Source organism: Rhinoraja longicauda, chromosome 9 (assembly GCF_053455715.1).
Source record: "Rhinoraja longicauda isolate Sanriku21f chromosome 9, sRhiLon1.1, whole genome shotgun sequence".
In the NCBI taxonomy this organism is placed as follows: Eukaryota; Metazoa; Chordata; class Chondrichthyes; order Rajiformes; family Arhynchobatidae; genus Rhinoraja; species Rhinoraja longicauda.
In genome coordinates, this window is record NC_135961.1 from 47,779,883 (window position 1) to 47,795,488 (window position 15,606).

Genomic DNA, 15,606 nt, shown 5'->3' on the forward strand with positions numbered 1-15,606 from the left:
CATGAGTACAACATGGTAGTGCAAAAAAAAAAAAGAAAGGAATCAGAGTGTTGCAGTATAGTGTTGCAGCTTTAGAGAGAGTGCAGATAAAAAAATAGTGCAAATGTGGCAACAAAGTAGTTAACGAGATTGGGAATCCATCCTTAGCAGATGAGAAGTCCTATAGTCTGATAACAGTAGAGAAGAAGCTGTTCTTGAATCTGGTGGCACGTGCTTTCACACATTTGTAACTTCTGCCCAATGGGAGTGGGGAGAAGAGAGAATGACCAGGATGGGAGTGGTCCTTGATTATATTGGTTTCTTTCTTGAGGTAATGTGAAGCAAAGATGGAGTTGATGGGTGGAGGAGGCTAGTTTGCTTGATGGACTGGGCTGCGCCTGCAAACCTCTGCAAATTCTTGTGGTCTTGGGCAGTTGCCACATCAAGCTGTGATGCATCTCAATAGGGCGCTTTCTATGGTGTATCTGTGGAAATGGATAAAATGGAGACATACTGAATATCCTTAGTTTTATGAGGAAGTAGAGATGTTGATGTGGTTTCTTGATCTGCTCTAAAGTTAACATAAAGCTCCTTGGTTTAATCTTTACATTAAAACCAATGTTATTGTAATAATCTTATTCTCGTGTCAATAGGCATCCTGAACGAGGGTGACAACTGTCCTTATGTTTATAACACTGACCAGAGGGACACTGACCAGGATGGGGTTGGAGACATGTGTGATAACTGTCCACTTATGCATAACCCTGACCAGGTAAGGACAACATCTGCTCTGCTGCTCGACCTAGAATGGTTCAATAATCACCAGTCTGACGGGAGCACCCAAACTCAAACCATTCCCAAAATTGGAAATGCTTTTCCGCTGCTTTCCTGTAGTTGGTTCTGTGTCCTGGGACTCCTTGGCCAACTGCGTCATTCCCTGTTCTACCTTGAAATTCACTGGGGCACGGCAAGAAAGACGCAGCATTTCAAGAAGACAGCACAGCGCAACCTTCTCAAGGGTCAGTTGGGCTCAAGAAATAAATGTTGACAAATGAATGAAACAAAAACTGCCAATGTTGTGAGCGAGGCTCAAGAAACAGTCTCTCCTCACCGTTCCAGGTTCTGCTTTTCTCCATGGAAATATATGTCCAGACTCAGACATTGTTATGTGGAAACCAGTTGCTTGTATTTTCCGAAATTACACCAGTAACTACATTTCCTTAAGCACAGCCTGGCCATGAGTTGTTGAGCTCGTGGAAGGTTCTATAGACTGAAGAGAGTGCAGATGTTGAAATTTTGAGTAAAATACAAAAGGAACTCAGAGGAACTCAGGAGTGAATGCAAGGTCTTGACCCAAAATGTTTTCCTATACCACATAGGCAGTTCCTCCCATCTCAGAGTTATTTCCAACTCTGATCTGTCTGATTGGTCCATACTTCCCACATATGTCAAGATGCTTCCACAGATGATGCCTGGCCTCTGAGTTCCTCCGGCAGTTTGTGTTTTCTTAAAGAGAAGTTCCAACCAGTGCAGTGGATAGGGTCAGTCACAGATGAGAGGTCAAACAGAAGCCTGCCTTCCTTTCAGAGTCAGAATAATAAGGACAGACACAGGCCCTTCAGTCCATTGAGTGCACATCACCCATCAACTGCCTATTTACACCAATCCTACGTGAATCGTGCATTCTCACTGCTCCTGACAGATTCTACCTCTCGGTTAAGTTAGGGTTGATTTACAATGGCCAGTCTGCATGTCTGTGGGATTCGAGTCCCAAACATCTAGGGGAAACCCACACAATCACAGGGAGAACATATAAACTGCACACACACGGCACCTGAAGTCAGGATTGAACTGGGTCCTTGGACCTGACAGGTGGCAGCTCGCTCAGCTGTGCTGTTCCGATGGATGTGAAAGAGGAAGACTGTGTGACATTGTGTCAGGGTGAGTTTTCCCCAATGTCCTGGCCCGTATTCATCCCTCAGGTGGCATCACTAAAGAAAGAGTAATCTGCCTTTTATCACATGTGGTTTGCGGGAGCTTGCCATGCAACGTCCAGTTTCTAACAGTGACCAAACCCAACATTAGTCAATGAAAAATAAAGGGCGTTGTTTTGCCACATATTACAAGATGTCTTTGGGCAATAAAGGTTCAGCTCATGGTGTTCTCTCATCCTGCAGGAAGACAATGACTCAGACCTGGTGGGTGATCAGTGTGATGACAATCAGGACATTGATGAGGATGGCCACCAGAACAACCTGGACAACTGCCCTTACATCGCCAACTCCAACCAGGCCGACCATGACAAGGACGGGAGGGGAGATGCTTGCGACCCCGATGATGACAATGATGGCATTCCTGATGAGAAGGACAATTGCCGTCTTGTCCCCAACCCTGACCAGATCGATTCCGATGGTGAGCACCCTTTGGTGAACAATTCACCAGGATCCTGCTGCAGTTTCAGAAAAGCCCTGGAGATGAATCCAAGCATTAGGCCTGCACTCACCTGCTAAATACTTTGTGTTTAGAGACAATCGTTGACTGCTGAATATTGAGAGTTTGCAAAATTATCAAGTTGTTTGCAAAATGCTGGCTGGACTCTCCCTCCCTTTCTCCCCTCCCTACTACGATCAATCTTATCTCACAGCCTTTTTTCTCCTTTTTATCTCCACCCTTTGTCCACCCATCTGCCAATGGAACCCCCACCTGTATCTACCTATCACTTGCCTGGTTGTCTCTCCCCCGCATCTTTTCCCACTTGCTCCCCCCCCCCAACACAATCAGTCTGAAGAAGGGTCTCAGCCCAAAACATCGCCTATCCATTTCGTCCACAGATACTACCTGACCTGCTGACTTTCCTGTCCTCTGTAGACTTATTAACTACCTCCTAAATTCATAACCAACTTAATATGAATAATGATGGTTGTGATAAACCCCTGGCATGTGTATTTTTATTCTGAAATGACTGGATTATCAGTGATATGTTATATTGTATTACAATTGTTGCTCCTGTGTTGAATCTTCCACCCCAATGCCTGATGCTGAGGGTGTGGGGGGGATTTAACTACTTCGGATTTTGCCCTGCAGGTGACGGCAGAGGAGACATCTGCAAGGACGACTTTGACAACGACAACATCCCAGACATCTATGATGTGTGCCCCGAGAACAGCGCCATCAGCGAGACCGACTTGAGGAAGTTCCAAATGGTCCACCTGGATCCAAAGGGGACGACGCAGATTGATCCTAACTGGGTAGTGCGCAACCAGGGCAGGGAGCTGCTGCAGACTGCCAACTCTGACCCTGGCCTTGCTGTCGGTAGGTAATAACGGGGACACTCTAGAGTATGTCAGAGGCCCTTTCCCCATGTTAGTGGGCACCTGGCCTACTGGACACCCGATAGACTGCCTGGAGAAAGTAATGCATCCTGTGGTCCCATAGTCTGGAAGGCCACAGAATTCAAGTGGGTTGTTATCCCTTAGTTTATCAATAACTGACAAAAGAAAGGCCGAGCAAGAGTTAGCTCCAGGATGCTCTGTGTGCCATGCCCTCCTCACCATCCCCATCCAAACCTATCTATACCCCCTACTTCAATGTTAGGGTTCCTCCCAGAACCTTTCCATTGAAGGTTGACCAACCCTGGGCCAAAGGACCAAGCTTAATGATCCCAGTGCAGGTCCACTGCTGTGTACAGTAAATCATCGTGGAGTTACACTCAATTTGTAGCTATGAAAAGCACTAAAATACAAGGCTGCTGGGCTGGCATTGTTGGTCATAGTGCCAGTTCTTCACGGATAGGATGAAGTCCCACCATTATCCCCTTGTCTGTGCACCATTACCCCAATCTCACAGCACTACACTGTGGGAGCATCTTCACCACATAGTTCATGGAGATAGATCACTGGATGGAGAAGCATAATGGGTATGTCACTGGTCTAGTAATCGAAAGGTTTGGCCTATTGATCTGGAGCTTTTGGTCCAAATCCCACCAGAGCAATTGGGAAATTTGATTTATTTAATTCAGAGAAATGGAGGCACAGAAATGTGCTGAATTGTAAAAACCCACCTGTATTGTTGGTGTTCTGTGGTGGAAAGGGCGATCTGACATCCTTACCTGGTCTAGAATGTTTGTGGTTCCAGAGCCTGGCCACATGGTCTGCTCTGAAATTGCCCAGCCATCAAAAGTGAGCATTATCTTCATCCATAACGATGCTTTACCTTTCCTGAAATTGACATCGCAAAATGGTGAGACTTCCCTGAGAGGAAAAGTATTGTGTTGTTAATCCACAGGCTTCGATGAGTTCAACGCCATCGACTTCAGTGGCACGTTCTACGTCAACACAGACCGCGATGATGACTACGCCGGCTTTGTCTTTGGCTTCCAGTCCAGCAGCCGCTTCTATGTGGTGATGTGGAAGCAAGTCACCCAAACCTACTGGGAGGAGAAGCCGTCCAAAGCCCATGGATATGCCGGCGTCTCACTCAAGGTGGTGAACTCCACCACAGGCCGGGGGGAGAACCTGCGCAATGCTCTCTGGCACACTGGCAACACCCTCGGACAGGTAGGACTGAGCCATGGTAAACTGGTACATCCCCCAACCCCCCCCCCACCCCAACCCCAACCCCAACCCCAACCGAGTCTGCTGTACAAAAGGATGACCACAAAGGAAATAGACCTTTCGGCCCAACTGGTTGAGGCACTATAGAAATCTGTGCCTTGGAAGGAGGCCAGTTAGCCCATTGTGTCTGCATTGGCCACAAAGAAAGACGTTGTCCTTCAGGAAATGTCTGCGGATATGTAACTCTGAGCAGACCGGTGTGGATGATGCATCTGAAAGGGTTCAGCAAGCCACAGTTCAAGAAGGAAAATACATGCTGTCATTGCCACACAAGAACACAAGAAAACAGGATCAGGAGTAGGCCACTCGACTCCGAAAGCCTGCCCTGCCATTGAACATAATCATGGCTGATTTGCCCAAGATCTCATCTCCTTTCTCCACCAGTTTAATATAGCCTTCAATTCCCCTTCTATCAAAAATGTACTCACCACCTCTTTAAACACTTATATTTATCCAGCATCCACAATGCTCCTGAGTAAAGAATTTCAGAGGTTCATTACACTCTGTGGGAATGAATTACTATGCACCTCGGTTTGTTAGCAGTTCACACATCCTAGGAAAACAAAAACTTAGGGTAGTCCCACTTCCCAACTCTTGGTCCATGGTCTTAAAGGTTTCAGCTCCAAATGTTCAACTAGGTGCTCTTTAAAGACTTGAGCTCTTTCCTCTTGCTCCACCCTGTCAAACTGAATTCCAGCTCCACTGCTCTTTGTGTGAAAAGAAGTTCCTCCTTTCCTCGCTAATCTTTCCATCGATTACCTTGCCTTTGCCTCTTTAACCCTACTGGGGGATCTAAATCCTTTTGTTCTATTCAGTCCAAACCTCTCATTGCATTAACTCCTCCCTCAGGCTCTCTCGCTTCAAAATTAGCATCGCCGTGTTCAAACTGCACACAACTTTGCTCACACATTACTTCATTTGTCCCCATTGCTGATCCTCTCAATTCTCATCCCCCATAATCCATACCTGTAGATCACTCCGACTAAACTATGTTTTCACCCTGGCTAGAATTTTCTCCTGACCACTTGGTATTCGATGTAGCTCTCATGTTTAACTTCCTCAGAGGTAGAGGCCTATTTTCTCCATCTATCTGCAGCTGCATGGAGGTCTTCAGCCGTATGTTTTTCACGAGGAAAGATCCTTGGCCTGCTCAGTGGCTACCAGCTAAGTACAAGCAAAGTTTGGTTTCCAAACAGTTCAATGAATCAAGTCTGAAAAATAACTTAATAACTTAAATAAATAAAAAATAAATACGAAGTGAATTTAAGGTGTGAGAAGGGAAGATCAAAGCAGATGCTGATGAGGAAATGTAGAATGGTTCATTGTTGGCTGAGGGTAAGGTAATTTATTTAATGCTAAATTCACTTTGTACCCTTCCATATCTCTAGTTTCCCTCTCCCCTGACTCTCAGTCTGAAGAAGGGTCTCGACCTGAAACGTCACCCATTCCTTTTCTCCAAAGATGCTGCCTGTCCCGCTTAGTTACTCTGGCATTTTGTGTCTATCTTCGGTATAAACCAGCATCTGCGTTTCCTTCCTACACTGGAAATAACTTATTGGAGGAACAGAGCAGAGCTGGGACCTCTGCTTCCCATCCCTTCTGCCGCTAAAAACACTTTCTACCTGTCACAACAAACTCTCATCATTTAGAGCACCTCTATCAAATCCTACTTCTGCTCTCTACACAGTGCTGGATATTTACTGTCTGTCACCCACAGCCTCTGCCCTACAACCACATTAAGAGCTTGGCTTTGTTCCTAAAGGGAGAAACCTAGATCTGGATGCAATTCTAAGGGCTGGGCATAGATTTATACAGGTTTAGCCCATTGCCTTTAGTCTGCAATTCATTCTCTTTACGGAATGAAAGATTGCTTAACCCTCTAACACAATTTGTTGAGAAACATAGACACATAGAAAATAGGTGCAGGAGTAGGCCATTCAGCCCGAGCCAGCACCGTCATTCAATCTGATCATGGCTGATCATCCAAAATCAGTACCTCGTTCCTGCTTTTCCCCATATCCCTTGATTCCGTTAGCCCTAAGAGCTAAATCTAACTCTCATGAAAACATCCAGTGAATTGGCCTCCACTTTCTTCTGTGGCAGAGAATTCCACAGTCACACCTCTCTGGGTGAAAAAACTATTCCTCATCTCAGTCCTAAATGGCCTACCCTTTGGCCTGTTCAGTGGCTACAGCCAAGTGCAAGTGAAGTTTGGTTTCCAAACAGTTCAATTAATCAAGTCTTAAATATAACTTAATAATTTAAATAAGGTTGGAGATCAGTTTAGAGAGCATTTGGGATATGAAAACAACATGGATAAATGAAGGTGCAGACCCTAGCCATGGTGTAATTGAAAGGTGGAAAAGGTTTGAAGGGCTGAATGGCCTCCTGTATCTACCTAACACTCCCACATTGTTTGCTGCTAATGTAACCTTGTAGAATCACGAAAGGTGAATGTGGATCTGCATCTGTTTCAGGTGCGAACTTTATGGCACGACCCCAAGAATATCGGCTGGAAAGATTACACCGCCTACAGGTGGCACCTGATCCATCGACCCAAAACAGGCTTCATCAGGTAACTGGGCCTGGGTGCAGGGGAGAAGCTGCTCAGCGCAGCAAGCACTTAAGACTAATGTCCATCCACAATCTGATGATGTTGTTCTTTGGGGGAATCACTCAGCAGCGAAGGGTGAGAATTACAGATTGGAAAGTTACGCTATTCTGGCCTGGGAACCGTCAGATCTTGTTCTCTCTCGTTAGAACAAAGGGAACAGGATCCATACAGAGAGTGGACAAGGCGCCAGAGGGCATGGTTGAGACAATAATAATATTTAAAAGACACTTTAAATGGGATATGGATAGAAAAGATTTAAAGGGATATGGGTCAAACACATGCAGATGGGACTAGCTTAGATGGGCATGTTGGTCAGCATGGATGAGTTAGACCGAAGGGCCACCTTCTATGACTCTGACACAATGAGCCAGAATGGTCCAAAATTCCCCTTAGTCAGGATTAATATTTTGAACAGAACACATGAAAAAGAAATAAAGCCAGGTATTATGTCCAGAAATGCATAGTGGACAAAAGTGTGGGGAATGGGAATAGCCAACAGCATTTTCAGAGTGCTGGGTCAGGCTTAATGGGCCAAATAGCCTCATGCTGCACTGTGGTTCTACTACTATTGCAAATGAGCCCAACAAATCAATTCAGAGCACACAGATCAACCACTGTTGTGCAAGAGGAAAAGGTGATTGAGCATGATGATTATTAACAAGATATAATTAGGTTCTTTCTTGAAATACACTTGAAACAATCACACAAATCTCCCCTGTCTGTTCACTCACACACACAAATATACACACGTTACATTCATGCATGTTATATTTATACACAAAGTTAGCTGCGCATGTATTCTGCCTGTTTATGTTGTGATATAAACATATACTGCACATATCTTTTATATTATTCCATGTATTCTTTGAGTTATTCATTGAGTTCTTTGACATGAATATTGAATTTCACACAACAGTTCTGTGTCACACAGTTCCACACAAAAGAAGTTCTGACCTATGTCTGTTCAAATACTGTCAATATCTGGAGTTAATATCTGATATCCGCCTTGCGTTGTGAATGCTTTCAGTAATGTCAGCGCAGCTATATTAAGAGGGATCTGATTTAGGGGTGTAAATGTACTATTGAGAATTGAATGTGCCATAAGCTGTGTCCTTTGATACATTGCTGTACCAATTACTGGTGCTAGTTGAGAGTAACTGTATATAATGTTTTATCGGTAGCTGTACCTCTGTCATTTGCATAGAAAGCAACAACAGTAAAGATGTCTCTGCTTCAACAGGGTGGTGGTCTATGAAGGGAAACAAATAATGTCTGACTCTGGTCCCATCTATGATAAGACGTTAGCTGGTGGACGACTAGGTCTTTTTGTCTTCTCCCAAGAGGCCGTTTACTTCTCTGATCTCAAATATGAGTGTAGAGGTAAGTCTACCATAGACAGACCTTGTATGAACACAAGTTTTATGGTCCCAGTGATTCAGTGGCCCACAAATCACTGCAACTCTCTCAGCGTTCACTTTAAGTTTCAAACCCGACTCTCACTTCCATTATTCCTCCCAACAGTTAAACCCATCTTATTATTATTCTAAAGTTGGGAAATATATTCACCCAGAGGATGCTAGGGGTCCAGAACTCAAGTGTTTGAAAGAGTAGGTGAAGCAGAAACCCTCATCACATTAATTACCTCAACAAAACTCTACAAAGTGGAACTACGACAATAATGTTGACAGCATGGGTCCCCTGATTCGAATGCCCTCGCTCTGTCTGTGCTGTGATTATATATATTCTACAAGATGGGAAAGTCCTAGGAGCCCGTTAGCCTTGAACAAATGCCATCGCTATAACATTTTTCAGTCCCATTTCCCATTCTGCTCTCTGGAAACATGTCCAATTGTTTGCTGGCTTCACCGCCATCTGTTTCGAGAGCTGCCTTTCTGTGCTCATCGGCAAGCATGAGAGAGCTCCCAGCAAAACACACCTTATCTTTGGAAACACCTGCAGTTATCGAGCACATACATAACCATTAAAATGTCACGGGCGGCATGGTGGCGCAGCAGTAGAGATGCTGGCTTATAACGCTTGCAGCATCAGAGACCCGGATTTGATCCCGACTATGGGTGCTGTGTGTATGAAGTTTGTATGTTCTCCCTGTGACTGCATGGGTTTTCTTCGAGATCTTCAGTTTCCTCCCACACTCCAAAGACGTACAGGTTTTGGCTTGGTATAATTGGCTTGGTATAAGTATAAATGGTCCCGAGTGTGGGTAGGATAATGTTCATGTGCAGAGATCGCTGATCGGTGCAGACACGGTGGGCCGAAGGGCCTGTTTCCACACACTATCTCTAAACTAAACTAAACTAAAACGGGCTGATCCCCCCTGAGAAATGAAAGCAAGCGTGTTTAGAGTTCTGTCCCAGTTTCTTGCATTAAGCAGAGGTCAGACATTGTTCTCTGCTTTTCAAACTTGACTGAAGTCAAGAAGCTAAATTTTAGAAGGCCCACTTATGCGTCATGCTTCTAGCATGAGTGACCAAGGCCAAATGTATTCCTTGCCACCAAGCAGGGAATACTGGAAATATTCAACAGGTCAGACAATGTCTGCGGACAAGGTAATATTTCAGAGTGCAGCAGGTAGTGCTGCAATCTCACAGCTCCAACAAACCAGGTGCGATCCTGAACTCCGTGCTGTCTGTGTGGAATTTGCACATCCTCCATGTAACCACGTGGGGTTCCTCTGCGAGCTCCAGTTTTGTCCCACATCCCAAAGACATTGCAGATGGCAGGTTAATGGGCCATCTTAAATTGCCCCTAGTGTTGGTGGGTGGCAGGAGAATGTGGGGGGAGAGGGGGGTTTAGGAATGTAATGGTCCAGTGAAAGAGAATGTTATTAGGAAGCAAGTGGAGGAATGGGACAGATGGGAACGTTCAATGCTTAATGGGGCTGAATGGCCTCTCCTGTTGCAGGAAGTGCAGTGTGTAAGTGATGTGATGTTCTGTGTCCACAGATAACTGAGAAGTGCCTGCAGCACACGTCATGGATCCTCGAACATGCTGCGCAGCCTCGTCACCTCAATCAGACTGGCGTCTCGACTCCCGCCCACTCTTTCACTACTCTCTCCCTCCCTGATGGCCCCTCACCTCCACTCGACTGCCCCTTCTGTTGACTGTGGTGACCCCACCTCGCTCCTTGCACACTGCCTCTATGGATGGCCCCACCCAAATGCAGCAACTGAGACCACACCGGCTGGAAGCTGACTGTATCTCAACAAATCTCACACCAGCGCTATACCTAGATAGAGGGATTAGTGAACATTTAACAAACTTGTACTGCTAAGATACGAGTCTGCCCCATTTGTTTTCTAATGTCATGGAAACCAATTAGCAGACTGTTTCTACTTTAAAGAAAAGAATCTGATCGAACGATGTTTAAAATGACATTTTTTTGGGAAACAAGAATGAATTACAAAAAAAAAAGTTTTAAAACCACTTTGTTTATAACTTTTTATATCACATTTCACTGTCTGTACATAGAAGCTTCCAGGTATTTTGGCATTACAACTATTGCAGGTGATGGTATTCAGCAGGTACTCTCTCTTTACCATTTAATCCTTCACTGGCATGTTAGTTGCTTCCTCATGTGGTCAACACTAACTGAGTAAAAGCTATGACTGGTATTAAGGGGATAGGGGCAAAGTAAGCAACAACCAATAATGTATCTGCTTATTCTGAATATATGCACACAGAGAGATATATTCTACATATTGCATATCATTTTTGAAAATCACTGTTCTGGATATTGCACACATTGCGGGCTCTTTCAGTGTTTACCAACGTCTGTTGAGTAACTGTCAGACAAGAAGCAACCGATTCATTCCTGTCACCTGCCCCTCTCCCTCTCTCCTCATACATTCCTTTCCCCCACCACCTAATTCTGGATGAAGATAGTCCCAACAGTTCAACAGGTCAACTTAGTGCGAATGTCGTTCGAGGATAAAAGAAATGGCACTTGTAGTTGGGGAGGGGAAAAGATGTGAATATTTAGATTGTATCATATTTTCCTATTTAATTTATTTATGGTTTTTACCTCTTTCTCTCTGCCTCTCTTTCTGTCTATCTCTCTCTCTCTCCCCCTCTCTCTTTCTCTCGCATTCTTTTTAAAATGTTTGTGGGAAGTAGTGAATTTTGCCAAAGACTGTAAATAATTTATTTATTTGTTTACACTGAAGTAATATCGAAATTTGAAAGCAAAACTTGGCCGAACAAACCCTAGTCTTTATTTTCTTGATTAATGTTAGGCAAATAAACTATCAAAAAGGCTCAAACAGTGTTCTGTGAGTTAAACCGATCTCTGTCCTTCCTCCATCCTCCTTAGGTAAATACATTTGCTGAATTTTGTTTGCTGTAGGCTGTAAATAGCAGTGGTGTAGTGTAAAGCAGGCTTCTATTTGTTGGCTAGGTGACCCTTTTATGGAGATCGCGCAGGCCACATCTAGCAGTTTATTGACATCCCCATTAATCTGCTCAAGAGGTTGACACTAGAGTTTTGGCATCTCCGATTCAATATCAGAACAAACCTTATCCAGTCTTAGGAGCAGCTCTCTATCCCCTTGGCTAGACAAACTAGCCTGTAAATAAAAGCGGAACAATGGGTAATCAGCATCTGCGGAGGCAAAAAGCGCAAGTCATCATTTCGGGTCAAGAGCCTGCATTAAGACTCCTGAGGCATAATCTCGGCCTGAAAATTCTTTTGTGTCTGCAGATTCCAATTGACCTGCTGGAATCTTCCAGTGTTCTGCCTTTATATGGAGACACAAGTGTCTACAAATGCTGGAATCTTGAGCGGAAAACAAACTGCTGGAGAAACTCAACAGGTGATGCAGCATTTGTGGAGGAAATTGGGCAGATGACATTTTGCGTCTGGACCCTCTTCAATTGGAGTTCCTCTGGCAGTTTGTTTCTTGCTTCTGTTTTTATATTCCGGATTCCAGCATCTGCAGTCTCTTTTGTCTTCAGCCAGTAACTAGTAGGAACTTAATTAGACCAGATAACTTGCCCTGGCAGACTGCAATCTGGAGGTTGTGGTTTAGAGAACGTTCCCCTCGACAACCCACTATCCCACCAAATCCCTGCCACTGACCGCCAACTCTCACGTTTTTCATTGCCTCTCTCTCTTGGCATTCTGCTTATATCAGTGCATGACTTCACTTTGTATTGTTCCAGGATAATTTGTTTCCTTGCATCAGGTTATTAAAACTTGTCAAGTTTTTGGTTTCTCTTTGATATATATCACGCTCATAAAGTTATTAACTGTATATAGCCAAAGGGTGCAGATTGTTAACGAAGCATATAATAAAGTATTCTTGTACTGGAGTTGGAGCTCACGTCTACCAGAAATGATTTTCCGAGGCCTTCTGCTACGTAGTAGTGCTTTTGATGAGTGACCATCTGACATTGTTCCCTTCTTCTGACCAATACCTTTGCATTTGCACTGTTACTCTGTTCCAGGGTACAGTGTGCAAAGATCTATGGACCGCCTTGCGACAGAGTATTAGCCACTAGTGACGCTAAGAGTAGAGAATGAGCTTGCATTTCCAACAACCTCGTGGCAGCCATTGGGAGTATAGTACAGGGCTTCTCAAATGTTGGTAATCGGCTCATTCACAGAATAATCACGCGGCCGGCAATGTGATAACAACAAACAGATCCATTAGCGAAGTTGGTTGGCAGGATATCATGAGAACTATCCCATTACTCCAGCACCATAAATCTTATAATTTAAGTGGATGTTCCAATTTCTGGGCATTGCATTTGAGTGTTCATCATGAGAAGCACTTAACCTCAAAGTCAGCTGACTCAGAACTACAAGCTTTCCCTCTGAGTTGCAGCAGATCCCTTCAACTATGTTGCCTCCTTTCCTTACTGTGGCAAGACTGAGTGTTTCGTGAAAGCAATAATGGAAATGCTGAAAGAATTCAGCTAGTCAAGAAGCATTAGTGAAAAGAGAAGCCAGTGAAGTTTTCAGATCAAGGACACTTCCTCAGAACCAATTCTGAGGAAAGACTCCTTGAAACCAAAACATTAACTGGTTTCTCTTTCCATGACTGACTGTTGAATTCTTCCAGCCTTTCTATTTTTGTTTCAGATTCCAGCATCTGCGGCTTTATTTGTTTTCCATTTCTGTTGAGCATGACATTCCTTTCCAGCAAAGCCAGCGACGTGCTCATTTCATTTAAATGTTGTCTTGGTCCTGACTCAGTGCGCTATGCCTTGCTCCTGAGCCCTCGACTTGTGCATTCAAGTCCCACTCCAGAGACTTAAGCACAACGTGCAGGATGATGTCCCAGTGCAGTGTTGGCGAAGAGCACTTATTCCAAAGGCATGGTCTTTTCAAGTAAACATTTATCCAATGCTCTACCTGCTCTCTAGCAGGGCAGTTAAAGATTCCCTGGAAGTATCTTAAGGGGCTTCTTTCTGGTATCCTAATAAACACTCGTCCATCACCACAAAAGGAAAAGCTGGTGTCTGGGAGTTTGTTGTGGACAGAATTATTTGCCGCGTTACAAGGCCAACTACATACCAGCCACTTCATTGTTTGTATCTTGCCTTGAGTTATTTTAGGTGGTTGCAATAAGGAAAGCACTGTCTGAGGAGGTGCCGGGGCCAGGTATTCTCACAACATTTAGGAACCATTTGGGCAAGGCATAGGAGGCTACAGACCAAGTGCTGGTGAAAGGAATTAGTACAGATAGGTACATCAGCACGGATATGGTTGGTCTTTTCCTGTACTGTATTACTCTATGTTCTGAGGTTGTGAGAGGCACAAGATGCCTTCTCACAAGTAAAAGGCAAGGAAAAACTGTTGAGTGCAATGTCTTCTACCCTTGGTAACTTATTGTCCCACACGAGACATTCCTTCTTCTCCCTGCTCCCATCGGGCAGAAGGTACAGAAGCTTGAAAGTGCGCACCACCAGACTCAGGAGCAGCTTCCCCTTTGTTATCAGGCTTCAGAATTTCCATAAGCTAGAGTTCTGTCCGATTCCCTTCCACCCAATGCGGACATTGGACTTTGTCTATGGAATTGATGTGTTACAATGCTGAGAACTATATTCTGCACTTTGTATCTTCCCCTTTGCTCTATCTATTGTACTTGAGTTTGACTTGATTGTATTTATGTATAGTATTATCTGATCTGTTTGAAAAGCATGCAAAACAAAGCTTTTCACTCCACCTCAGTACACATGGCAATAACAAAACTGATTCTAACTCTAAACCTTCTTCATTGAAAAGATTAGATTTTGAAGCCCAACAAAGCAATTTTTTCAGAGAGCAGCACAATAACTCACACTCTCCCTTAATCCTTTCTCTATCCAGTAATCCATCTCCTGTTGTTTCTTGAAATCATGTCCACTTCCGTGCTAATTCAATCCATAATCTTGCTGCTTTTAAAGAAATAAAGCTTCTGCTGCAATGTGTAGAGTCCTTATTCAGTGTCGTATTCTCTGATTACTTGACTCCTGATTGTATTGAATGAAGAGGGGTCGGGAGAAACCCTGTCTCAAGCAATGACCCTTGATGGGCCCAGTTAAACAAAATGGACCTTTCTGAGCCATACATCCTATGAATAACATCAACCATCACTATTACACTGAATGACCATATTAATAGTTGATTGCAATAATTGTTTTACTTCAGAAAATTCACCATGGGCAAGAATTTTGAAACACATGTAAAATAATTACATCCTGTGGGAGATACCAGTACCTCAATGCATAATTTGCAAAGAAAAAGTGCATGCTGTGCTATTAAATTGAGTCACATTCTGTAGGCAACACATCGGGGGAACTGAGAATTTTTTGTTAATACACCAAATAGTTGTGATGTGCAAGAGGGGTGGAAACAAATTTGATGGAAACAATGGGATAAATAGTTGGAAAATAAATATTTCAGAGCTGGGGCAAGAGAGCGGAGAGACTGGGACAAGTTGGCTAATTCTTCCAAAGAGCCATCACAGAAAAGATGGGCAAAATGGGCTGATTCAATAATTAATCCGAAAAAGCCCCTGGAGGGAAATTCAGAGGGGACCTTTTTGCCATGGTGAAAGGAAGGCGATATTTGTGCATCTATGAAAAATTAAGTTGGTTTGGAAGAGAGGGTATTCAAAAACCATTGCTTGCAAAGTCCAAGGACTGATTTCAGACAGTCTCAATCAATGTGGGGAAATTCCCCCTTGGATCTGAACTCGGAGTGGCCATGCCGATTCTGATCAGAAGCTGCAGAATGAAAGGGACATTCGGCATCGGGTAAGGTCGGCAGTAATTCTATCGTAGGGCAAAGAAAAGAATAGCCTGTAGTTGCCCCAGGACCTGGCACTAGTAGAGATTGAGGAGGAATCCCACCAGCTCGTACTGCTGAATTAGACTGAATTAGCCTAACAATCCCAC

General features: G+C 44.0%; 1 protein-coding gene across 1 annotated transcript in view; it reads left to right on the forward strand.

Annotated features, from left to right (window-relative positions):
• thbs2a (thrombospondin 2a) overlaps positions 1-14,585 on the forward strand; it is a 57,462-nt gene extending 42,877 nt beyond the window's left edge. Inside the window, exons 14-20 of the mRNA XM_078405410.1 lie at positions 633-751; positions 2,157-2,391; positions 3,064-3,291; positions 4,264-4,535; positions 7,070-7,167; positions 8,447-8,586; positions 10,170-14,585. Coding sequence (XP_078261536.1) covers positions 633-751; positions 2,157-2,391; positions 3,064-3,291; positions 4,264-4,535; positions 7,070-7,167; positions 8,447-8,586; positions 10,170-10,177 — 1,100 coding nt within the window. The 3' untranslated portion in view covers positions 10,178-14,585. The remainder of the gene's footprint in view (positions 1-632; positions 752-2,156; positions 2,392-3,063; positions 3,292-4,263; positions 4,536-7,069; positions 7,168-8,446; positions 8,587-10,169) is intronic.
• Positions 14,586-15,606: the final 1,021 nt, after the last annotated feature.